The sequence below is a fragment of the Oryctolagus cuniculus genome, chromosome 3 (assembly GCF_964237555.1).
Source record: "Oryctolagus cuniculus chromosome 3, mOryCun1.1, whole genome shotgun sequence".
Classification (NCBI taxonomy): domain Eukaryota; kingdom Metazoa; phylum Chordata; class Mammalia; order Lagomorpha; family Leporidae; genus Oryctolagus; species Oryctolagus cuniculus.
Window position 1 is genome coordinate 184,004,082 of NC_091434.1, and position 22,792 is coordinate 184,026,873.

The 22,792-nt window shown below is 57.4% G+C and overlaps 1 protein-coding gene across 1 annotated transcript in view; it reads right to left on the bottom strand.

Moving 5' to 3' along the window:
* Window positions 1–2,460: 2,460 nt before the first annotated feature.
* TBXAS1 (thromboxane A synthase 1) overlaps window positions 2,461–22,792 on the bottom strand; it is a 196,494-nt gene continuing 176,162 nt past the window's right edge. The window contains exons 10-13 of the mRNA XM_070071414.1: window positions 10,607–10,698; window positions 7,214–7,351; window positions 5,661–5,823; window positions 2,461–2,694 (exon numbers count right to left, since the gene is read on the bottom strand). Coding sequence (XP_069927515.1) covers window positions 2,620–2,694; window positions 5,661–5,823; window positions 7,214–7,351; window positions 10,607–10,698 — 468 coding nt within the window. The 3' untranslated portion in view covers window positions 2,461–2,619. The remainder of the gene's footprint in view (window positions 2,695–5,660; window positions 5,824–7,213; window positions 7,352–10,606; window positions 10,699–22,792) is intronic.

The window sequence follows — 22,792 nt, forward strand, 5'->3', positions numbered from 1 at the left end:
TATATGAGGGTTTATTTTGAAGCCAAAAAAATTACTGAAAACAATGCACAGTTTTTTCATAATGCATTTTCCATCAACTTTTTGAAGACCTCTCATACATATTTTCAAAATTTTCTTGTACCAAAATGAGCTTACCTTTTAATTCTACTTTTCTGTGAATTTTCTGCAATGCCCCCATCTATAGTAAGTTTCAGACCTCACAAGACCCAGGCTCACCCCTGAACGGACAGTGTGGCTTGCTGTGTGTCCTCATGGCACAGTTTGTGGGAGCCTTCCTGGTTACCAGCATGTGCAGACGGCAGAGAAGTTGGCACTTTCCTAATGAGTGGCACGATGCTTCCACTTTGGCCAGCTGGAGTTTTCAGGTCCAAGGCTGTTGAACTGGTTTTCATCTTAGGAGTGGCTTGAAACCATGAGCAAGTGAATGTGGTTAATGAAGCCGCAGGTGAGTTGAGCTGAATGATCAGAAAATGAAGCAGCAGCACCCTTACCACCAGCAGGGCCAGCCTCGCAACTGCACATGGTGTTATCTGCAGAGTTCCCAGCGTTTCCCCCACAGCCTGGTGAGTCCTGAAGTCCATTCATTGCTTTGTGATTGTCATTATTCCTGCTGCAGAACTAGACGCTTGTCTGTCAGAGCCTGAAATGTCAAGTGCCTGCTGAGAGCTAGAGGAATGGGACACAGGAGTGTGGGTGGAAGGGTGACAGGATGGGATCCCCGTGGCCCAGGGTGCCCGGTGGGTGCAGGATGTGGTGGGCATCATGGTGGTAGGTTACCAGGATGACCATACCTCTCAGGATGTGTAGCACAAAGACGTGGGAGGCTCCAGGGCAGGGACATGCATGTGGTTGAACGGCATCTGTGGGCCCTAAGTTGTGTACAGGGAGAAGGTTTTGTGGCGGATCCAACCAGGGCAATCCCTGCCCTTTCCTCCCCTGTGGTGGTTGCTGTTGGGCGTGAACAGCAGGTTTTGGGCAGAGCTAGGAGTTGGGTGTTCAGAAAGCAGAGGGGCAGGGGGCCCAGTAGTTCTTGCCCACTAGGAAGCCTCCAGCACTGCTTTTGAAGATGGGGACTACAGGGATGGGGAAGGTGAGGGAAGCCGACTGGAGCCCAGGGGCCACAGTGGGGCGAGATGGGGAGGGCTCCCCAGCAGAGAGCTGAGTGCTGAGTTGGGCTCAAGTTCTGGGGTGGCCATGGGGTTGTTAGGCACATGGGAACATCTGGTTTCCTCCAGAGTCTGAGCCCCTGGCTGGGCATTGTAGAGGGGCTGTGCTGCAGAGGACAGGTGGTGGCAGCCAGGATGTGGGGCGGGTGACAGGCTCTCTGGGACCTCTGAGACAGGTACCGGCTGGGACAGTGTAGGGGTGAGGTGCCCTCCTCTGGGGAGGCCAGACAGTGAGAAGGAGCACTGTGGGGGAAGCAGTGCAGTGCCCTGGGCTGAAGGAGGCGGAGAGAGCCAGCTCTCCTGCAGTGGGTCGGCAGCAGGAAGGGTGCACGGAGTCCTCTCGGGCTGTTGAGCCGCAGGCCGCTCAGATGTCCAGCAGAGGAGGGAGGAGCCTTTGGTCTCGTCGGCCTTCCTGTGTACAGCTGCTGGTGGCCGACCTGGGTTCCCTCTGCAAGCGCTTGTTGAATGTGACTCTCAGTACACAGCCAGGTTATTAACATTCACCTCTATTTTCAATCTTTGATCCAAATTAAAAGATAGAATTCTCTTTAAAAACCAGATTTCAACCTGTGTCATTTTTCTGTCTGGAAACTTACTACAGACCCTCCCTGGGGAAGTGAAAGCATACGAGGGCTGTGGGGGCACTTCTGCGGCTGAGCCTCTGATGCAGGTCACTCTGATGTGCAGGAGGCTGGAAAGCCAGGGCCTGGTGCTGTCGGGAGGCTCCCCGTGTCCCGTTGCCCCTGCACTATGGATTCCTTTCACCCTGAGGCCAGGCCTGCCTTAGAACCCCACGTTCTCAGTCATTTTGTCCTAGCTATGCTTTCACTGCCTTTTTTTTTTTTTTTTTTTTTTTGACAGAGTGGATAGAGAGAGAGAGAAAGGTCTTCCTTTGCCGTTGGTTCACCTTCCAATGGCCAGCGCGGCCAGCGCGCGGTGGCTGGTGCACCGCGCTGATCTGAAGGCAGGAGCCAGGTACTTCTCCTGGTCTCCCATGGGGTGCAGGGCCCAAGCACTTGGGCCATCCTCCACTGCACTCCCTGGCCACAGCGGAGAGCTGGCCTGGAAGAGGGGCAACTGGGACAGAATCCGGCGCCCCGACTGGGACTAGAACCCGGAGTGCCGGCGCCACAAGGCGGAGGATTAGCCTAGTGAGCCGCGGTGCCGGCCTTCACTGCCTTTAACCAACCATCCATCTAGAGACTTAGCTCAGGGTTCACGCCCTATTGGTCAGAATCATGTGTGATACATGTTTATTAAGAGTTTAGTAAAATGTAAATAACTTCTTTTATACTTGAATATCAGGCACCCTTTTAATTAGCCAATATTGTCTCAAAAATAGGAGTTTCCACACAAAGATTTTCTTTGAGTTTGGGGGTGCCCCCATCATGCTGGCTTGCGGGTATTGTTGCTACAAGCTGACCCCCTTCCCACCTTCCCAGCAGCCTTCTTATCAGCGGGGCACAATCCTGATGTAGACACCATTTTTTGGACTTAGGGCGGATTTGGAGTCCAGCTGCAGCGGTACCTACAGTGAAGGAAATGAACAGTTGTCAGGTTAATCGCATCAACAGTAAAACTCGGGCAGAGCAGGGCGTGCAGCAGGGCTCGTGGATACGGGGCTGTGGGCTGAGGAGCGGCCCAGCCAGGAGTAAGCAGAGAACCTCAGCTGGACCAGAGTTCCTTGAAAAGCCAGCAGAGCTGCCTCCTGTGGCCAGCCTTGGAGCCCCGCAGCGCCCTGCTCATAACATCAGCACCCCTCTTGGCCATGTTCCCAGAACACCGCAGGCCAGGAGCACATTCAGGCCTGCCTGCCTCCCACTGCACAGGTCTGGGGAACAGGCAGGAGCGCCTTGCATTGCACGTGAAGAAACAGGTCCAGGTCACGCGACCGGAAGACACGGAGCGAGGTCTTCCAGCTGGGGGTGGTGTTGGGGTGCAGGGGGCTGAGTCACCACTCGGGACGCTGGTGTCCATATTGATTGGTGCCTGGGCCTGAGTCCTGCCTTTGCCCCTGCTTCAGATCCAGCTTCCTGCTAGTGTCGAGGACTGCGCCCACATGGGGGACTCAGGTGGAGTTTCTGGCTCCTGGCTCAGCCCGAGCTGTTGGATGTCAGATCTCTCTCCCTGTCTCTCTGCCTTCCAAATATGCAGATGAATAAACATCTAAAAAATCTCTTCGGGTTATTCCACCGACCCTGCTCTTCCCTCCGTATCTCACGCCCTGGTCCCCAGCCAGCCGCCGAGCAGCCCCTCTCTCTGCCAGGCGCTTCCGGGGAGCGGCTCCTGCTGCTGCCTGTTTGCGTGCTGTGGTCTGGGCGTCCCTTCAAAGGCAGGGACGGCAGTAGACTGTGGGCTAAACAAAGCAGTCCAAGAATTGCCCAGGAGCCCGAGTGAAACGGCGACTTCGTGGCTGATGTGAGGGTCTGGGGCACACAAGGTGGACATCCGGGAAACAAGGTGGTCTGAGCCTGTGCTTGGATTTGACTGCGGTTAAAATGGCCAGGGGAGGCCGGTGCCTGTTCTGTCAGCGTAGGTCTGGCCAACTGAAAATGCCGTGAGTCAAAATCGAAAGGAGAAGGAAGTTTAGGACTGGCAGGTCTGGAGGGATTCCTGAAGGAATCTGCCTGTGCGGCTGGAATGGGAGAAGTCCGGGGCTTGTCAGGGCTGGGAAGGGTTTAGTTGGAGACGCTGCAGCTGGGGGCCGTGGCCTGAGCGGCTGAGGAAGGCTGGGCGGGCCCTCTGCGCATGGACGTTTGTGTGCGGATGCAGAGCAAGCTCAGGCCCGTCCTGAAGTCCGAGTGGGCTCTCCCTGGGTCCGGCGGGCTCTGGGACTCGGTTATCCTTGAGCTGAGGAGCAATTCAGGACGCCGTCTTGGCTGCTGTACTCTGTGCCAGGATCAAGCTCCAAAAGGAAGTCCTTCACGTTGTGCTTTGGAGACGTCGGGGTCTCTGCTCCTCTCTCTCTCCTGGGCTCGGCAGCTTCCCCTCCCCAGCCCTGCCCCTAGACCTTTGCGGAATCTTCCCTTGCAGTATTGGCCCCTCCACATACCCCAACCACTCATTCTTTCTCCGGGACCAGCAGCCTGCCCATTCCTCTGGGTAGAGGCACCCCCAGTCTGTCACGGTGTCCTTATCCCTCAGGCCCTCTGTCCAGGTGGCAGGACCAGCATGGCTGCAGGTGCGGGGAGAGCACAGCTTCGGCTGGTCAGCAGCAGCTGGCAGGTGCAGAGACGGAGGGCCTGGGGGCCAGCAGGAGTTGCTTTGCACTGGCTCCTTTCCTCTCTGGCTGCTGGATGGAGTGAGCACCTGCCATGGGCCTGGCATTCAGCCAGATGCCAGAGTGCCCAGCAATGGCAATGATAGTCTTAACCCTGCCATCCTGCTGTGTGACCTCAACCTCTCTGAGCTTTGGCTCTCATCTAAAGAGTGGGAATGATGGAGCTCACTCTGGGATTACTGTGACAGTGACAAATGTTGACACCAGCTCCCTGGCACCACGGCTGGGCCTGGGGTGTGTGGTGTGAGCTCGTGTGGGGCTGGGAAAGTGGTAGAGGCCTACTGTGGAGGGCCCACATGTCTGGGTGAGGGCAGGGCCTGTGTGCCTCTCTGGGACCGTGGGGATGCAGGTACATGTTGTAGGGGAGAGTGGGTGTCATTGTACGTGAGCAGGACGTGACTGGGGAACGTGGGAGTGACTGTCTCCACAGGGAGACGGCTGTGGCAGCTGGGAGCACCCTGCAAGGAGCTGACGCTCCTCACATCCCCTTCCAAGCCGAGAGGATGCTAGGTGAGCAGGGGCCCCAGGGAGTGTCCTGGCTTCTGTAGGGCAAGCCACGCACCCCCAAGCCCCTTCACAGCTGCAGACACCATGCAGTGGGGGCCAGCCCTGTTGTACAGAGAACCACACAAATACAATAATGTCTGAGGCACGCTCAGGTTAGGACGCGCCAGATGCTCACAGAAGCGCAGATGTTAACTCAGTCCCACGTGACATTGAGAGGTATGGGGTGCTGTTGTCCCCTTTTACAATCTAGAAACCGGCCAAGGTTGTCATCGTGGCGCAGCGGGTTAAAGCCACTGCGTGCAATCCCGGTGTCCCATATAGGAGTGGCAGTTCCAGCCCCAGCTACTCTGCTTCCGATGCAGCTCCCTGCTGTGGCCTGGGAAAGCAGTGAATGATGGCCTAACTGCTTGGGCCCCTGCACCCACGTGGGACACCGGGATGAAGCTCCTGGGTCTTGGCTTCGGCCTGGCCCAGCCCTGGCTGTTGCGGCCATTTGGGGAGTGGACCAGAGGATGGAAGACCTCTTTGTCTCGCCCTCTCTCAGTCCTTATTTCAAATGGATGAAAGCATCTTGAACTGAGAGGAAGAAGCAGGACAAGGGAGGTTAAGGAACTGCTCACGTGCGTGGCCTGGCGCTGGCACCCAGAACAGGGGCAGCCACCGCTCCCCCCCCCCCCGCCCCGCCGCCCAGATCCGCAGGGCCTCACCTGAGTCTCAGCACAGGCTTCGAAGCGGAACTTGTGGAGGACTTGCAGCAACGTCAGCTTGACCTCCAGCAGCCCCAGCCGCACCCCGAGGCAGCTCCGGGGGCCGGCCCCGAAGGGCAGGTAGGTGAAGGGCCGGCGCTGCTCCCGGGCCTCCGCGGTGAACCTGCAGGTTGGAGTGAAGTCAGAGCTGGCCGGAGCACCTGCCCCTTCTAGCTGCAGGCCTCTGGCTGAGCAACCTCTTCTCCGAGGTCGGTCCTCCAAATGGGAGTCAAACCCTGCCTTGTCACCAGACTCCTGTGTCCTGGACTGTCCCGAGGCTCCAGGGCAGTGGCTGCAGAACCCTGAGCTTCAGTCCCGCCCTGTCCCCCAGCCTGCACAGCCCTGAGGGCGTGGCTGAGGTCAGAGAGTTCCCTGGAATGTCACCAGTCTCCTGTATGCTCCCTCACACCCAGCATCTGAGGGTAAACTAAGCCCAAGCCGGCAGCCCCAAACCCCAGGGCTTGACCACGGCCCTGGCCTCCCCCATGGCCAGAGGTTGCCGTGTCATCCTTTGCAGACTTTGCAGTCTCCTTCCCCCTTCCCCGGGCACCTGCCAGCTCCCCAGCCCTCCCAGGGGCTGTGTCGACACCACACAGGCAGCTGCCTCCCTACCTACGTCTGCTTTCCTGGCCTGAGCCCTGGGCCTTGACCGTGGGACACGGCAGCACTGGGATGGCTGAGGCCCCTCTGCGGAGCTGCTCACTGTGCTCCCAAATCAGCATTGCCACGTGTGTCCTGTGCCGCCGGCTGGCTCCTCGCTACCCCTGGACTTGCTTGTGATGCCGCAGGCCTGCAGCGGCTCTGTAGGGCTTGGGCGTTACTGTGTTTTCAGAGCTGCTCTTCATAGTCACTGTCTGCACCGTATGTTCAGGAGCTCTGGGTGGTGGAATGAGATTTCTCCAGGTCCCTCTGCCCACGGTTTCCCAGTGTATGGCCGAGCTGAGTTGGAATCATTAAGGGTGGGGATTCCAGCTGCCTGGCCAGCCGGACCTTGCCGGTCTTGGAGGGAGGGACGTCGGGACACAGAGTGCCTCTGACAAGGGACAGGATGAGGAAGCCTGCTCGGGCGTCCGAGCCACAGAGGCTACAAGTGAAATTAGCCGATGGATTGCGTCCCTCTCGGTGAGAGGAGGATCCCGACCTCCTGCTGATCTCATGCATTTTATTCCCGGAAATGGAGCCGGATCTATGGCTTGGCAGAGCTGCTGAGTTCATTTCTTAAAAAGAAGTTATATTTTGTTATTTTTCAGAGCACATTCCAAAATACAACCCTTTAGCCTGTGCCCTGACTTGGAAAAGCAGAAGACGACCATTTGAAATTGCCTTGTTCCTCGTGTGCAGTGCTGCCAAAATGCTTCATGTCTGGATTCAGCTGGGGGCTTTAAAAACTCCATCCTTTCCCCCGGAGAGGATGCCTGGCTGATGTCTGAGCTGCCGCGTCTGGGGAGGGCCTTGTCCAGTCCCAGCCACTCACACCCCCCCCCCCCAGGGCCGTTTAAGGGGGCAGTGCTCACCTCTCGGGGTCAAAGGTCTCGGGGTTGGGCCAGTGCTCCGGGTCGTAGTGCAGGGCGCCCACAGCGGTTTCCAGCACAGCGCCCGCAGGGATGCGCTGCCCCAGCACCTCGCAGTCCTGGGCTGCCTCCCGTGTGAACCTGGGGGAGACCCGGGTGATGCTGAGCAGGCAAGCTGGAGGGCCTGAGGGGACAGGAGGCCCAGCCCTCCACCCACAGGGCCCCGTTAACCCTCTGCTGGCCAGGGGCTTGCCACCTTTAGGCTCTTTACATGCACTTGGCTCTGCTGAGAAGGTGCTACTGCCCCCTCCCCACCTGGTGCACTCCCTGGCCAGTATGAAGAGTCCCTGGTAGGTCTGGAGGTCAGCACAAGGCTACCTCCCAGGGAGGGGGTTCCCTGGCCCCTGCCTCTCCCTCTCACAGCCAAGCCCCTTTACCTTGCCCGCCCTCACCCTCAGGCTTCCTCTGCTTCCATTTCCAGCCCTCACCTCCCACACGCACCATACAGGGCCCCTCCAGGCCCTTCCACGCCATTGCCTTTGCCTTGCTGTTTCTCCCCCCATTCCTACTCCTCCTCCTCCTCCTCCTCTTCCTCTCCCATGCCATGCCATGCCATCCCATCAACTTTGCAGAAAAGTTGAAGAATGAGAACAGCACACAGATGCTTCACAGATCGCCCACTGTTAATACTTTGTCCCATTGTGGCCCTATCATCGTGTGTGTGTGTGTGTGTGTGTGTCTGTCTGTCTCTCTCACACACACACACGCACACACGCCCTCTCTCCTTGGTTCTCCAGGGCACCACTGGCTGAGTTTCCTCCTTGGACCCACTGGCATTGGCATTGGCATTGGCATTGGCATTCTGGGCCCTTCTGCCCCCCCAGCCCCTCACATCCCGGTGGCTCTCGGCTGGTTCTGCTGCACCTGGTCCTACTCCAGCCCCTGGCCGGAGACCCGGGTTGCTACCTCTCCGTTCAGACCTTTCCCTCGTGTGTCCCCCAGCCCCCCAGTCAACACGCGCAGAAGAGTGGGTGTCCTGTGATCCCCGCGCCAGCCTGGCGAGTCGGAAACTCAAAGCCTCCCCTCTGCAGAGTCCTCACTGGTCCAGCTTTACTGCTACCTCCTCAGCCTCCATCCTCATCTCTCTCGGCCTGTTTTCCAATCTGTGCTTCCCACGGAAACCAGAACGGCAGCTCTTGGTAGGGGCGGGCTCTGGAGCGAGGTGGCACGCCCAGGTGCCTGTGTGGCCGCAGAGCCAAGAGGTAGTGGCTGGTGCAGCAGGCAGGTGCAGGGCAGAGGGCAGTGGGTGGCAGGAAGCCCTGGGCAGGAGAGAAGGCAGGAAGGTTGGGAGTGATTGGGTGCACGGGGAGAGGTGTTCAGGACCAGTGTTTGGGTTAAGGCCGTGAGCAGGTCAGGGGCACTGAGGACCACCTCTAAGCGGTGCCAGTGTTGGTCTGCCCAGTTACTTTGGGTGCTGGGCCTAGGCCAGGGGTTTACAGTTCTGGGTCCTGGTAAGACCACGCCCCGATCTCTCAGCTCAGGCCTCCGCCATGAGGACGTCTCCGATGGCTGGGAGAGTGCCAGTGCTCTCATCTCACCAAAGTTTCTTAGACACCACGACTCAAGAGACCATGAGAGTCTCTAATCCTTGCAACCTGGAAGCCGGCACAGCTCTCTCCAGCTTGATGTAAGGTATGGGCCAGCCATCAGAGCTGAGAAGTAAGCCTACCTGTAGCAACGTAACTCGACCCCGGGACTGAGCACCGAGGCCACCTGTGTCATTGTGACTTCTGGGTAAGACTCTAAATCAATGAATAACCTCATTGTTTGCTTCAGGAACTTAATGCAAATAGCTGGCCTACCGGAACAATAGGTTGCTCACTTGAGCAAATGGTTTGCTCACTAGACACATACTACTTAGCAAGACCCCCTTCCAGGCCTGGGCTACTTGGGGCGCTAATCCCTAAGCTACTGTGCCATAGGCTTGACCCACCTCCATTCAGTTCTTTCTTGGCATGAAAGACCCACCTCCAGACTCTCACCGTGTGGGAAAGAGAAGCCCAGAGTAGTACCAGAGCCCTCGGTAGGGCCTGGCAGGGCCAAGGCTGCTTTGCCCCTCTGAGTCCGCCCCACATCTTCACGGAGCACGGCTCCGGGCCTGCCTCACGTCATCACGGAGCACGGATGCTGTGTGAAGTGAGGTGGCCATCTCTGGGGCCCAGGCAAGGCCTTTGAGCAGTCTTTGTTCTGTGTCCTCACTGAATGTCACATTCGGGACTTCATTTGAATGTGTATACCAGCAGGCCACCGTTCCCATGGAAGAAAGCTGGCTGCAAATCGCGAAGGGAAAAAAACCAAAAACGATGGATGCCAGGGACGTCAGGCCTAGGCAGTCGATTCAGTCCAGCTTCTGGTGTGAGAAGCCCCCTGGTTCTGGCCTGCCTCCCGCACCCCCCACCAAGAGACCTGCAGTGCCGTGTGCGAGGGGACTGTGCACTTGCACTCACACCCTCGCAATTCTGTTTGCTCTGGACCTCACGTCGTGGGCACTGTCTACGGTTAGACTCTTTGTATTATTTCTGGATTGAAATACCCCTTTGGGATACCCTCAAATCATGCGCCTTCCTCTTTAAAAACGACAAAGGTGCTGCCTGTGGTCCCTGTGGTGTACTGACTCATAAACCCATGGAAAGGGGTTTGCAGTATCCAGCCAAATGCTTCATGCTGCTTCTGTTTCTAGACCCCGCACTCGGGCCGTGGTTCCCGTCTTTCTAAGTGCCCGGGGCCCCAGGCTGGGATGCCTTTCCCCATAAGGTGCCTCGTGTGGCCACCCCGTGGCGTTCGAAAGAAGCGGAAGGCTTGATTCTCACTCTCGCCCTTCCAGGTCAGTGTGACGGGTTTACCCTCGCGACGTGTCACGGCGTGTGGAAATGTCAAGGATATCACACAAGGTACAGTCACAGCTGGACGTGCTGGGGGAGAGGCAGGGAGGGGCAGGTGTGGCTCGCTGAGTCTGACTTCTTGGGTAGGGAGTGTGCTGCTGGAGCCCCCAGGACACGACGGGTGGGGGCTGTTGCACACGGGGAAGCTTCCAGGCCCTGAGCAGCCCCTGCCGAGGGTCAGCAGGGGCATTTTGCTGTCTTAGACTCGGCTGATTCCCCAGTGCTTGGCACAGACCGGATGTTCCACAAACAGTTGCTAAATGGATGGATGAGGGAGCGAACAGGCGGGGTCTATGGCAAAAGTCCTTGAAGGTTCGGAGGCCAAAGAGACCGGCTTGGGGTGGGGAAGAAGGCCACGTCTGAAAAGGCAGGCGGTGCCTCGAGAGAGCAGTTGCCTGTGGGGCGGATGGGCCAGGCGTCTGAGCCCGGGGCACACAGGCGCGGGCAGGCTTACCTGAAAGCCGGCGGGTACATCCGCAGCGTCTCTGCGATCACCATGTCCAGATAGGGCAGGCCCTCCTGCAGGCCGCGGTACTCCAGGGCTGGCTAACAGGGCAGGAGGAAGAGGTTGGTGTTAGCGGAGCCTTCCCGGGAGTTCAGTCTCCCCGGCTGCTCAGAGTCAGCAAGCACCCAGGTGACAGTGCCACGGGGTGAAAGGAGGTCATTAGTTATCCCTCCACACGTTCTCTCAGTCTTAACTGTCGGGCCCTAGCGTCGCTGGAGACTAGCAGGCAGTGCCTGGGGGTCTGCGAGTGTGAAATACGGAAGCTTGCTTGTGAAGCCCCAGCGGCAGCTGCGGCCAGCTCAGGACGTGGCCGACCGAGTGCTGCGCACCCATCGCCTCCCTTAACCAGTGTCGCCGCTGTTTGCCCAGCTCCTGGATGGGAACACGGAGGCGCACGGGGGCTGCCATACGGGTGGCTGTTGGTACACAGTAAAGTTAAAAGACAAACAGCGAAATAGGCAAAAAATGGCAGTATCTATGAAGGACTGATGGTAACAAAACTCCACAGAGCTACTATAAATCGGCAAGAAAAGTTAGCTCATTAGAAGAATGGTTGCCGGAGACGAATGGGCACAGAAGAGAAATGAATTGCCATGGTGAAAAATGCAAATTACAACAATGACACCCACTTCACACTCGTATTAGGGAAGGTTGGAAAATCAGGGAGTGCAAGTGCTGGGGGTCCCGCCATCCTCTGGGTAACACTGGAGTACAGCACCTGCCACCCCCACTCCCACCCCCCGGCTGCAGGGGGGGAGCAGCAGTGCTTGGGATGGAAGCGAATTGGCTGCTCCGCTGGTTTGCCCCAGGAAGGAGATCCCCCACCACCCGGCTCAGAGCCCCCCTGCCCACAAAGGTGGGCTGAGCGGCCTGCTTGGTAGATGACGGCCTCACTTTTTCAACTGCTAGGTGATGCCAATCCAGAAGGATCATCAGTTTGGGGAATTCTTTTTTTCTGTTCCTTCCCCTCCCCAGAGCAGAAGGCAGCCTTCCAGGACAAGCGATTCTGAGGCGCCATCTTTCTGTGCATAGGCTCTGCGTGGCTTTGCTCCACCTGCAGGGGGAGCCATTCACAATCCCGAGCTGCCACATGGCCGCCCTGCTGGGATGCAGACCCTTGTTTACTGGAGCCGGCATTGTGACATAGCGGCTTAGCTGCCGCCTGCGACGCCAGCATCCCATGTGGATGTCTGGTAGAGTCCTGGCTGCTCCACTTCCCATCCAGCTCCCTGCTAATGCACCTGGGAAAGCAGCGGAAAATGGCCCACGTGCTTGGGCCCCTGCATCCACATGGGAGACCTGGAAGAAGCTTCCGGCTCCTGGCTTCCTGGCCATTGTGGTCATTTGGGGAGTGAACCAATGGCTGAAAGACCTCTCTGTAGCTCTGCATTCCAAATAAATAAATATTTTTAAAATTTATTTACTTCTTATTTATTTGAAAGAGAGAGAGGTCTTACCTTTGCTGACCCCCAAATGTTAGCAACAGCCAGAGCTAGGCCAGGCCAAAACCAAGCAGCAGGAACTCCCTCCAGGACTCCCACATGGGTGGAAGGAAGCTACTTGGGCCATCGCTGCTGCCCCCCAGGGCCCATGTTAGCAGTTTGGGGAGTGGCACTGGGACTCAAGCCCAGGAACCCTGATATGGGATGAAGGTGTCTCGAGGGACATGCTAACTGCTGCGCCGAACGCTCGCTCCTATTTCCACCTTGGAATAGAAACCAACAAGGACCGGCTGGTCTTCACGAAGCTCTCCCACTCCCATTAGCGAGGACCACTCACGAATGAGGGAGCCCAGAGCGGCTCTAGGGGTGTGCAAGTGGGAAAGCTTTGTGTTTGGGCCACGTGCCGGGAGCAGAAGTATTGCTTAAATGGTACGATGAAATGGACAGGCTCAAAAAACTCTGTAGTTCAGGAGTCATCCAGGGGCCAGCACTGTGGACCGTTGGCTATGCTGACATCCCAGGTGGAGGAGCTGCTTTGAGTCCTGGCTGCTCTGCTTCTGATCCAGCCACCCGTTAATGTACCTGGCTATCGCTTGACCCCGCCTCCATCCCAGAGCAGCAGGGACAACTGGATGAGCAGGTGGCCAGTGGGAACAGCTCCACACTCAGGGATTGGGCCCCGTGGCTGCTCCCTGGAGAACTGTAACAACTTTACCTTTGGACCTGTGTGTGGAAAGGAGTTGGAAGGGGTGAAAGCCCGTGCTGGGGGCCTGGCTGGTGCCGCTGCCTGCGCTCTCCCACCCTGTCCTGCTCTGCTCCTTCGTCACCGATGCCCTCCACTCCCAGCCGCGTGCTGGGCGCCCACACACACCTCGCTGTGGCTTGGGTGGGCGTGATGATGGCCACACATGGCCCAGACTGGCAGTACGCGAGTTACCTGGTGGGACTCGCAGAGGCTGTGGATGGGTACTGAGTGTGTCATGGCACAGAGGCTTAGAGACCCCCGGCGGTCACAGTGTGTGTGGATGGGGGGTGCCTGTGGGAAGGGGGGACACCTGGGTCGCCTTGCCTAGACCCTGCTCCCTGGCTGGGGCCTCGGTGCACAGGTCTGGTGGCTGGCAGGGTCCTTGCGTGCCTGTGGTGGTCTGGACTCGACTCTCCCAGCCTATCCTGAATGTCCTGCCTGAAGGGCATGGGGTCATCTGTTCTGTTTCCAGCTCCATGAGTTTGGCTTGGGTGTGCTTCTTCCGGCCAGTGAATCTCAAACTACAAATTGTGTCATTTCAGTGACTGTGCCCAGGACTTGAATGCTTTGATATTTACATTTGATACTGAATTTGCACGATAGGAAGATGAATGGTGAAATGCATGTGAATAATTTAAAACTTCTAAGTAGAAACCAAGGCCCCTGTGCCAAGTTGGAGCAGAGACCAAGGAAGAGAGAGCTGCGTGCGTCCTAGGAAAGGCTCTTTGAATGAAGGTCCCATGTGTTCATTTTGCGCTGGGTTTCAGACTGGACGCTGGCCCTGCGGACCACGGACTGATTGGCCCGAGGAGACTCATCTGCAAGGGTGGGTCTTGGGCAAAGAAGTAAGCCCTTCCCTCGCAATCTGTTCAGCATGGGTAAGTCGCCGCCTGGGGGTGGGCACCTTAGGGACATCCTGAATTCTCTTAGCAACCACCAGGGAGTCTTAAATGCAGGAGCTGAAGAGAGAAAAGAGAGGGGAGGAGACCAGACCAGGTCTGGGCAGTGTCCTCACAGGGCGGATGGAGTTGGTCTTCCGGCAAGGCTGTGCGAGGTCTAAACTCAGAACACTTTTTAAGGTGGGCTGAGAGCTTTGTAGCCTCGTCTTCCTGCGGCCGTGCTGGCTGTGGCCGCATGTCCCCAAGGGCAGGCAGCTTTCGATCCACAGGACGCGTGGGCCCACTCCCCAGGGAGCCCGAGACAGGGCCCCGGGCACCTGTCCCTTTAAAGCCTAGCGCTCTCCGCTGGAGCCCACACCGAGGAGCGAGGGGCGGACCGGGGCAGGGTGGCACCTGCTCCGTGGTTTAGGCACCTGCAGGCTGGTGCTCTGGGAGCGACCTCGCTGGGCCACGGGGGTCCTGAGCAGATGCCGCCAGCAGAGGGCAGCAAGCGCACGGTCCATGAGGCCTCCGCCATGCCCAGGGAGACCTCAGAAAACACTGCACCCCAAGTCTTCATGGCAGAGGGCAGGACAAGGAGACTGGACGGCAAGCCTGCGGAGCCAGCGTCTCGCAGCAGAAGTTGGCTGCCTGCGCTCATCCACTCGCAACCCCTGCCGTGCACACCTTGCGTGTGACAGGTGCGGGGCTACGGTGAAGGCTGTGGCTTGGGGAAGCGCCGCCAAGCCAGCAGCAGGTTGGACGCAGGCGGCTGGGGAACGCAGGCGGGTTCTGTTCGGGCGCTCTCCTTGTTGGGGAGTCAGCTCGGGCCATGCAGCGGCCATGCGCCAGGCACCGGAGACCCCCGGGAAAGCACGCGCCGCCCCGTGGGAGCTTCGGGGCTGTCGGGCTGCAGACAGGTGGAGAAGAGGGGTGGGCCGAAGCGGTGTCTCTCCAGGGAGAGCCTGTGCGTGTGTTCGGACAGGGGTTCAAGCAGACCAGTGAGGAAGTCGTGGCTCAGTGGGAGGGCTCGGGACCCAGCTGCGTATTTGGTGCTCTAAGGGAGTCATGGTTCATTTTGCTTTTGCTGTGATGCGGACGTGCAGGCCGCTGCGGGAGAGGGAGGGCGGAGCTGTGGTAGGGGGTGACCCTCCGCCTTGACGTCACACTGGCACCCCACGTGGGCACCATGTCAAGTCTCTGCTGCTCCACTTATAGTCCTGCCCCTGTTAATGTGCCTGGGAAAGCAGTGGAGGATGGCCCACGTGCTTGGGCCCCTGCACCCACGTGAGACCTGGAAGAAGCTCCTGGCTCCTGGCTCCCGGTTGGCCAAGCTCAGTTGCAGCCATTTGGGGAGTGAACCAGCAGATGGAAGATTCATATCTATATATCCATCCACCCATCTCTTTTTAAAAAAAAAAAGATTTTGTTTATTTATTTGAGAGGTAGATTTATAGACAGTGAGAAGGAGAGACAGAGAGAAAGGTCTTCCTTCTGTTGGTTCACCACCCAAATGGCTGCTAAAGTCGGCGTGCTGTGCCAATCCAAAGCCAGGAGCCAGGTGCTTCCTCCTGGTCTCCCATGTGGGTACAGGAGCCCAAGCACCTGGGCCATCCTCCACTGCCTTCCCGGGCCACAGCAGAGAGCTGGACTGGAAGAGGAGCAACCGGAACAGAACCGGCATCCCAACCGGGACTAGAATCCAGGGTGCCGGCACCGCAGGTGGAGGATTAGCCTAGTGAGCCGCTGTGCCGGCTGAAAATAATTTTTTTTTTTAAAGGAGATGTAATCTTTCAGACATGCACACAGAAATGTTTATGGAGGACACAACGTGGCACCGGGATTCTATGTTTAAGCTTGGCAGTGGGGAACGGTGCACAAATCAGACACTAGCGTGGCCCCAAGTTGTCACTTGTCGAAGCCGGGGATGGCACTTAGGGTGTCACTCCACTACCCTTCCAGTGGGCGGGTTAAAGTGTCCATAGTGAACACCTAAAATATTAGATCACATTGTGAGTCACAGCGGTGCAGGAGACTGTGCCACGCAAAGCTTCTAGATGCAGTGAAGAATTAAGAATAGCTCCATCAGGTGGCCACACAGGAGAGGTGCCGCTTGGAGCTGAACTGGATGGGTGGCATTTTGCCAGGTGCAGAGGGGGCAAAGGTGTGCCCTCAGAGGCAGCTGTTGGGGGCACATTGGAAGGTGTGCGTGAACTCAAGATGGGCAGCTGGGCTGCGGGGCGCGGGCTGAGCAGGTGGTGGGCTGCCAACAAACGCAACTGAAGAGGCACTTTATAAACATGGATGCTTTGCAGTTTTCTTTGGGAAACGTTAGCGCATTAATTTCCTTTGTAAGCAGGAGGGTAGACCTCACAAGAAAGCGAAAAAGAGAGGAAAGAACGCTTAGTCAAGAAACTCTTTCCTTGGAAGACGAGGCTGGAGGCTCACTGCAGGTGCACACAGCCAGGTGGGGAGGGTGGCAGCCAGCACGCCCTACGCCGTTGCCTTTGGCACACCCAGGCCCTCTGCCAGCACCTGCAGCACCTACACCGCGGGGAACAGCTGGTGCAGGCCGGGGCGGGACTGCTTGGCCTGCCATGGTAGGGAAATGGCGGGGACCAAGCAGAACACTCTGATTTCAGGCCAGGCAGCGCTTTGGCGTCCGTGTTCCCCAAAGATAACATTGACAAGTATCCCCCAGGAGCGCCCTGATCCCTGTTGCAAAAGCCAAATTTCTCAGAATTGGGAGGAATCTTGAAATCAGACCAGCCTGCCTCACTCCCAATAAGGAAGACCTGTTCTCCCTCCCTCCCTCCCTCCCTCCCTCCCTCCCTCCCCCTCTCTCTCTCCCTCTCTCCCTCTCTCCCTCTCTCCCTCTCTCCCTCGCCTTGCTCATGCCTCCAGGAGTCCACAGATCTTGCCAGCCAAGGCACAGGGCAGGGCTCAGGTGTGGATCCATTTTCTGCCAGTCAGCTGTGGCCTTGGGCCAGTTGCCAGGGCAACATCAACAGGTCGCCTTGTCTGAGGATGGGGCTCGTGAGTTCCACCCCCCTCGCAGGTGGGATGAATAAGACGATGAAGGAGAAAGGCTGAGTCTACGGACACACCACCCCGAAGGCCTGGGCTCGTCTGAAAGGTAGGCGCCCTGCTGTCTGTGTCAAACAGCTCAATATGGATGTGTCAAGGAAGAAAGCAATTCTAAAATCCTCCAGAATTCATTTCAGCCGGGACTTCTTTCATAAGATAAGTAGCTGTGCTCTTAGAAGCTGAAAGTAGGAACTAAAAGCCAGAATCTTTGCCTAGTGGTCCATACTCTGCATCCACAGTTCTGTCGCTGTATTTAACTTTCAGTGGACAGTAACGTGTAATTCTAAGTTTCTGGTTCTCTTGGTCTTTCTATCATAGGGTGCAGAATATAAGCCAATATTGAAATACAGCAGGGTAAGCTCATCATGAATAGGGAACTATGGAAAGAGACCCCTCCTATTAATCTCACTTTTCTTTTTAAAGATGTATTTGTTTGAAAGACAGAGTTACAGAAAGAAGGAGAGAGAGAGATCTTCCATCCAGTGGTTCACTTCCCAAGTGGCCACAATGCTTTGGGGCTGAGCCAGGCTGAAGCCAGGAGCCAGGAACTCCATCCTGGTCTCCCACGTGGGTGGCAGGGGACCAATTACTTGGGCCATCTTCCGCTTCATTGTCAGGGGCATTAGCAGGGAGCTGGATTGGAAGTGGAGTAGCCAGGACTCGCAATGGCACTCTTAAGGGGTGCTGGTGTCACGGGTGGCAGCGTAGCCTGCTGGGCCCCTAATCTCACGGTCTTACATTTAGGTTTTGGTGGATCATTCTGTGTTGAAAGCTAGACACAGAGTCCCTCACACATACAGATACCACACTCTGGGGTGGGTGCAGACGTGATGTGTGGTATAAACGAGAAAAGGAAAATGCCATTGCTTTCATAAGGTTTTTTCCTGGAGAGTCAGGAACGTAATAGGAAAGTGAATATTTTCCCGTTTTGCTACAGGAATTAGAAGTCTCAGCGGCGTCAGTTTCATTTCCCCACAGCAGTCGCTGCAGTAGCACCAAATGGTCTTTGTGTTGCTGGCTGTGGCGTTACCAGAGGGGGCCGCATCACGCCAGCCCTGCTGTCCAGAAGCAGAGCACTGGAAAGCCCTTAAGCTTGGGCCAGCTGGGGCCAAGCAGCCATGGGAAGAGTAAAGATTTCCATTCGGCAGGCTCTCCAGGGAACCCACGACTATAATATGAGACCAGCCCATGGCGAATGTGGTGACCTTAGCTTTGCCCTTTTGGCCACAAACCCGAAGCAAATCCCCCCCCCCCCCCGCTTGCAACTGGTTTCCAGGATGGGGAGAGGGGTGGGGCACTGCCGTCTGTCTTTGAGATGGCGTGCAGTGGACTGTTTCGGGCTCCAGGGAGGGGGCCACGAGGGTTTGGTTCTGGGAGGTGGGGAGGAACCTTCTCTCGACCTCCCCGGCAGGTGGCCGGGAGTCCTAGGGCTGGTTGACAAACTGGCGGTGTAGCTGTGGAAACACGTGTGGACGCAAGTCGCTGGGAGCGGCTTCTCGGCATCTGTTTATATCCATGTGGGAAGGCCAGACACAGGGATTATCCCAGGTGCTCCTGCACGCCAAGCCCTGGCCATTAAGGGATTAGGTGAGGAGCTGCCGTGAGGAACATAGACCAGCCCGGCTGCCCCAGCGCTGGTGCCAGCGCTCTGAGGGCCCTGCTCGGCCGTGCCGACCCGCCGCAGGGATTCCGCGGTAATCGGGGCGCTGTTACAGCCACGGTGCCATGTGGGCCTCGGCCCCACTGTGACGTGGGAGAGCAGCTTTGCTGTCTGTCTTACAGATGAGAAAAGCGGAGATAGGTTACGTGGCTTGTCCGAGGTCGCACGGCAAAGTCCACATCGAATCCAGGTCTGGAAATTTGAAGCTTTCCCACTGGCTGTGCACCTCTCCCGCCCCACCGTCCCTGCCCTCCTCCTCGCCCTCTCGCGTTTTATGGAAAAATAGCATTCAGAGAGACGTTGCACAGACACAAGGGAGAGCTCAGTAGCTTCTCCCAAAGCAGGCTCATCTGGGTGGCTGGTGCCAGATGGACACAGAACTTTCCGGAACTCTGAGGCACCCAAGTCCCCTGCCAGCCACAGCTGCCTTCAGTGCATGTTCTGACTTGTAGCAAGAGAGGTGAGTTCGCCTTGTTTTCTAGAACTTTCTGCCAGAGGAGTACGCGGATGGGGGGCCTCCTGTGTGCCTGCTGTAGCCCCACAGCGTGTCTGTGGGACACAGGCTGCTGTGTGTGCTGACGTGGGGCTTCATGGTGTGCGCATCCGTTCCATCCCCGACGGGCATTTGAGTGGCGCCCAGTGTGGGGCTCGGGGTGGGTGCGCGGCTGGGGTGGGACACCTGGGTCACAGGGCCTGGGGCTCTGCTGGGTGCTGGATGCTTAGCAAGCTGGTCCCTGGTGCTGCCCCACAGCTTAACCGTCAGCCAGCTGAAAGATAGCTTGTGACATCCGCGTTCCCTCGGTCACTCCAGCTGTGGGTCTTTCCCCGCCCCTGTCTGACCAGTGTGTCTGCTCCCCGAAACCTTGAGAGAGAGGAAACAGGGTATGATTTGGGGAGCTGAGATACTTAATCCTATAGCATGGTGGTGGTGTGGGATAGGAACAAATAAGACACATCTAATTACCTAATTTAGGAAAAGTTTGTGCCAGTTATCAGATGCAGGCACTCAGAAGCAAAAATGCATTCCGGTCTGCACCGGATGGAGTCTGCGTTCTCTGCTGGTTCGTACTGCTTAGGTCTCTGCTCCCCGTGAGCACGGTCCATCACAGTTGGCTGCATCTAATCTTTAGAGAAATAAGCTCCTAAGTAAGCGATGGTTCAATCACCCAGTCCACTCTGCGCTGGGGAGGGCACGGACTGCATTTAATTTGCAGAGAAAATGTTTCTGTCGACTCAGCCCACAGACAGGCATCGCCTAGTGGCGTGTGCGGGAGGGTGGGGAAAGGGAGTTAAGATACAGTTCACATCCATCAGAACTGACTCTGTGCTGGGGGAGCCGTGAATCTGGTCATGCGGAGATTGGTTCCTGTGGTAACAGGGAGCCACTGAGGGTCACTGAGGAGTGGAGGGGACATCCTGAAAGTATTTGCGGCCTGCCAGTGACGTGCAGGGTGTTGGAGGAGGAAGGGTTGGGAGCTACGGCAGAAGTTATGTGGTAGTCAAGGCCAGAGTGACGAGCTCCCGTCCCTACACAGCTGTCAGAACAGGGGAACGAGAAGCGGTACGAGAGGCGATTTTCCGTCTTGGCTGCTCCCTGTTGATGCTAGGAGCCCGTCTGCAAACATCTGGATTTCAGAGGTCTGGACAAGCGCACAGGAAGTGGCATTATTTTGAAAGCCCCCCGAGGGGCCTGCTGTTGTAACGCAGTGGGTTAAGCTGCGGCCTGGGTCGCTGGCATCCGTGGTGGGCAGTCACTTTGAGTCCAGGCTGCTCCGCTTTCGCTCCAGCTCCCGCTAATGACCCATGTGCGTGGACCCCTGCCACTCCACGTGGGTGGAGTTCCTGGTACCTGGCTTCGGCCATCTTGGGAGTGAGCCAGTGGATGGAGAGCCACTTTCTCTCTGTTTGTCCCCCACCTGGAAACTCTACCTTTGAAATAAAGAAATCTTTAAAAATGAGTAAGTGAGAGCTCCCCAGGGGCTTGTCATGTGCCACCTGGGTCTCAGAGTCCCTGTAGCAAAGGCAGGCGCACGGGGAGGCGCAGCTTGGGACCCCAGGCGTCAGGCCAGGAGGCAGTGCCCGGCTTCACTCCTCAGTGGCTGTAAGAGGGAGACACGAGCAACCCGCCTGGGCGAGGAGCTTTGCAGGGTTGGGTTGGAGCCCGAGGGAGACAGCGGCTGAGGCGCTTTGGTGGGGGAGAGAGAGAGGGGCATAGTCTAGTGCTGAGTCTGAGGGCTGCCCAAGGGAAGGTGGTGGGGATCCCAGAAAGTCGGGGACCCTGGGCAACGCCTTGGATCATCTCCTGGAAGGGGCCAGGGAGGTTTAGGACCAAACTGAACTGGCTGAGGCCGGAACTAGCACCAGTGGGGTGAGAGGGTGAGCAGGGTGGGAGGGATGGAGCGAGGGAGTAGGGGCAGAGGATGGACCACTTCTACAGGCACACGGCAAGGATGGAGGAGAACAGAGCCAAGCGAGGAGAGAGACAGCCTCGGGCGTGGTCCCTTGTGTGCAGGGCAGCCGTGTGATGGCAGAAAAGGCCGTGGGCTCCTTGCGCTTGCTGGGTGGGAGAGACCAGTGTGGAAATGCAGAGAAGCACTGGTGTGGCACCTGGAAGGACTTGCTCACGGCTACGGCTTAGCCGTGGGAGGCGGAGCCCCGTGCCCGCCGCAGGTGTCCAGAGTGGGTGATGCAGCCTCTGCACAGTGGCCGTGGCCATTCGTGCGTCTCCCGTCAGTGGGCAGTCACTGTGGGTGACCCAAGGTGCTGTCTGCCTTGGAGCTGATGGAACGCGTCAGGACCACGTCCCAGCCACCCAGGTGCAGCCCTGTGACTGTAGCGGATGCTGGTCACGCTGCCAGGTCAAGCAAACGCCACGTGAAGGCAGAGAGTGGTCAACTCGCTCTGTTTATCTTGCAACCCCTCCCCCCCAGCACTTCCCATCCCTCATTCCTGGGCGTATCTGTTGATAATTCAGTCTGAGAGCCGGAGTGCAGGTCACTCACTGTTTGGGGAAATGGTAAACAAAGATAAGAGCTTTAAGCACTGGAATTTATTTTTTTATCCACTCTGCCTAAAAGCAACTGTGTGTTAAATTTAGAAAGCCGGGTCCTGACCCCTGTGCGCCCAGCCTGCCTCCTCTCCACTGCCCGTGTTCGGAGCGCAGTCCCTGCTGACCGTGGACTATGAAATGTGCTTGCGAAGTGGGGGGGTCTTTGCAGTCTGCCTGCCTGGCTGTTTATAAAAGCGTGTCCTCCGAGGGCCGTGTCCTCCAGCCCCCGTTCTGCACACCACTCCAGCAGGTGCCAGCTCTGCCCTAATATTTACCAAACATCTTCCCAGGCCCCGCCCGTGCTTCTGCCTGACACACCTTGGGGGGTGCCCCTGGCGGGAAGCCCCCCGCACTGTCGGCAGACCACCTTGGGAGTTATTTGTGAGGGCCCCCTCGCCTAGAACCCACTGCTGAGTGGCTGTCCTGCTGCAGGGGTTAAATCCCTCTGCAGCCGATCCAGGAGTCTGTGCAAACCCCTTTGCTGGCCTGGAATTCTGTTGTGTTGAATATTGTTCGGAACAAATGAGCCATTGTCTGTGCTAAGAATCTTCTCGTGAGAGAGAGAGAGATCTCCACTGTGGAGCAATTTATTGTAGCAGGATTTTTTTCAACTCATCTCAAATTCCCTCCTGCCTGCTCAGTCCATTTTCGCAACTCAGGATCTACATGGGGAGGGCCAGGCACAAGCTAAAAATAAGTAAATAAATAAATCAAGACACTTCTGTTGCCTGAGAATGACGTCCAAGGCCTAACTGGTGTCTGGTACTGATTTTAACGACTTCTGAGAAGGGAGGTACATTGCGTAGGAGAAAGGGGTCAGACCAGAGGGGACCAGTCAGGGGAGAGCAAACAGCAGTGTGCAGGGGGGACCTGGACCCAGAGAGGTGAAGCCGCCTGCCCACAATGCACCTGGACCCAGAGAGGTGAAGCCGCCTGCCCACAATGCACCTGGACACACAGAGGTGAAGCCGCCTGCCCACAATGCACCTGGACACACAGAGGTGAAGCCGCCTGCCCACAATGCACCTGGACCCAGAGAGGTGAAGCCGCCTGCCCACAATGCACCTGGACACACAGAGGTGAAGCCGCCTGCCCACAATGCACCTGGACACACAGAGGTGAAGCCGCCTGCCCACAATGCACCTGGACACACAGAGGTGAAGCCACCTGCCCACAATGCACCTGGACCCAGAGAGGTGAAGCCGCCTGCCCACAATGCACCTGGACACACAGAGGTGAAGCCGCCTGCCCACAATGCACCTGGACCCAGAGAG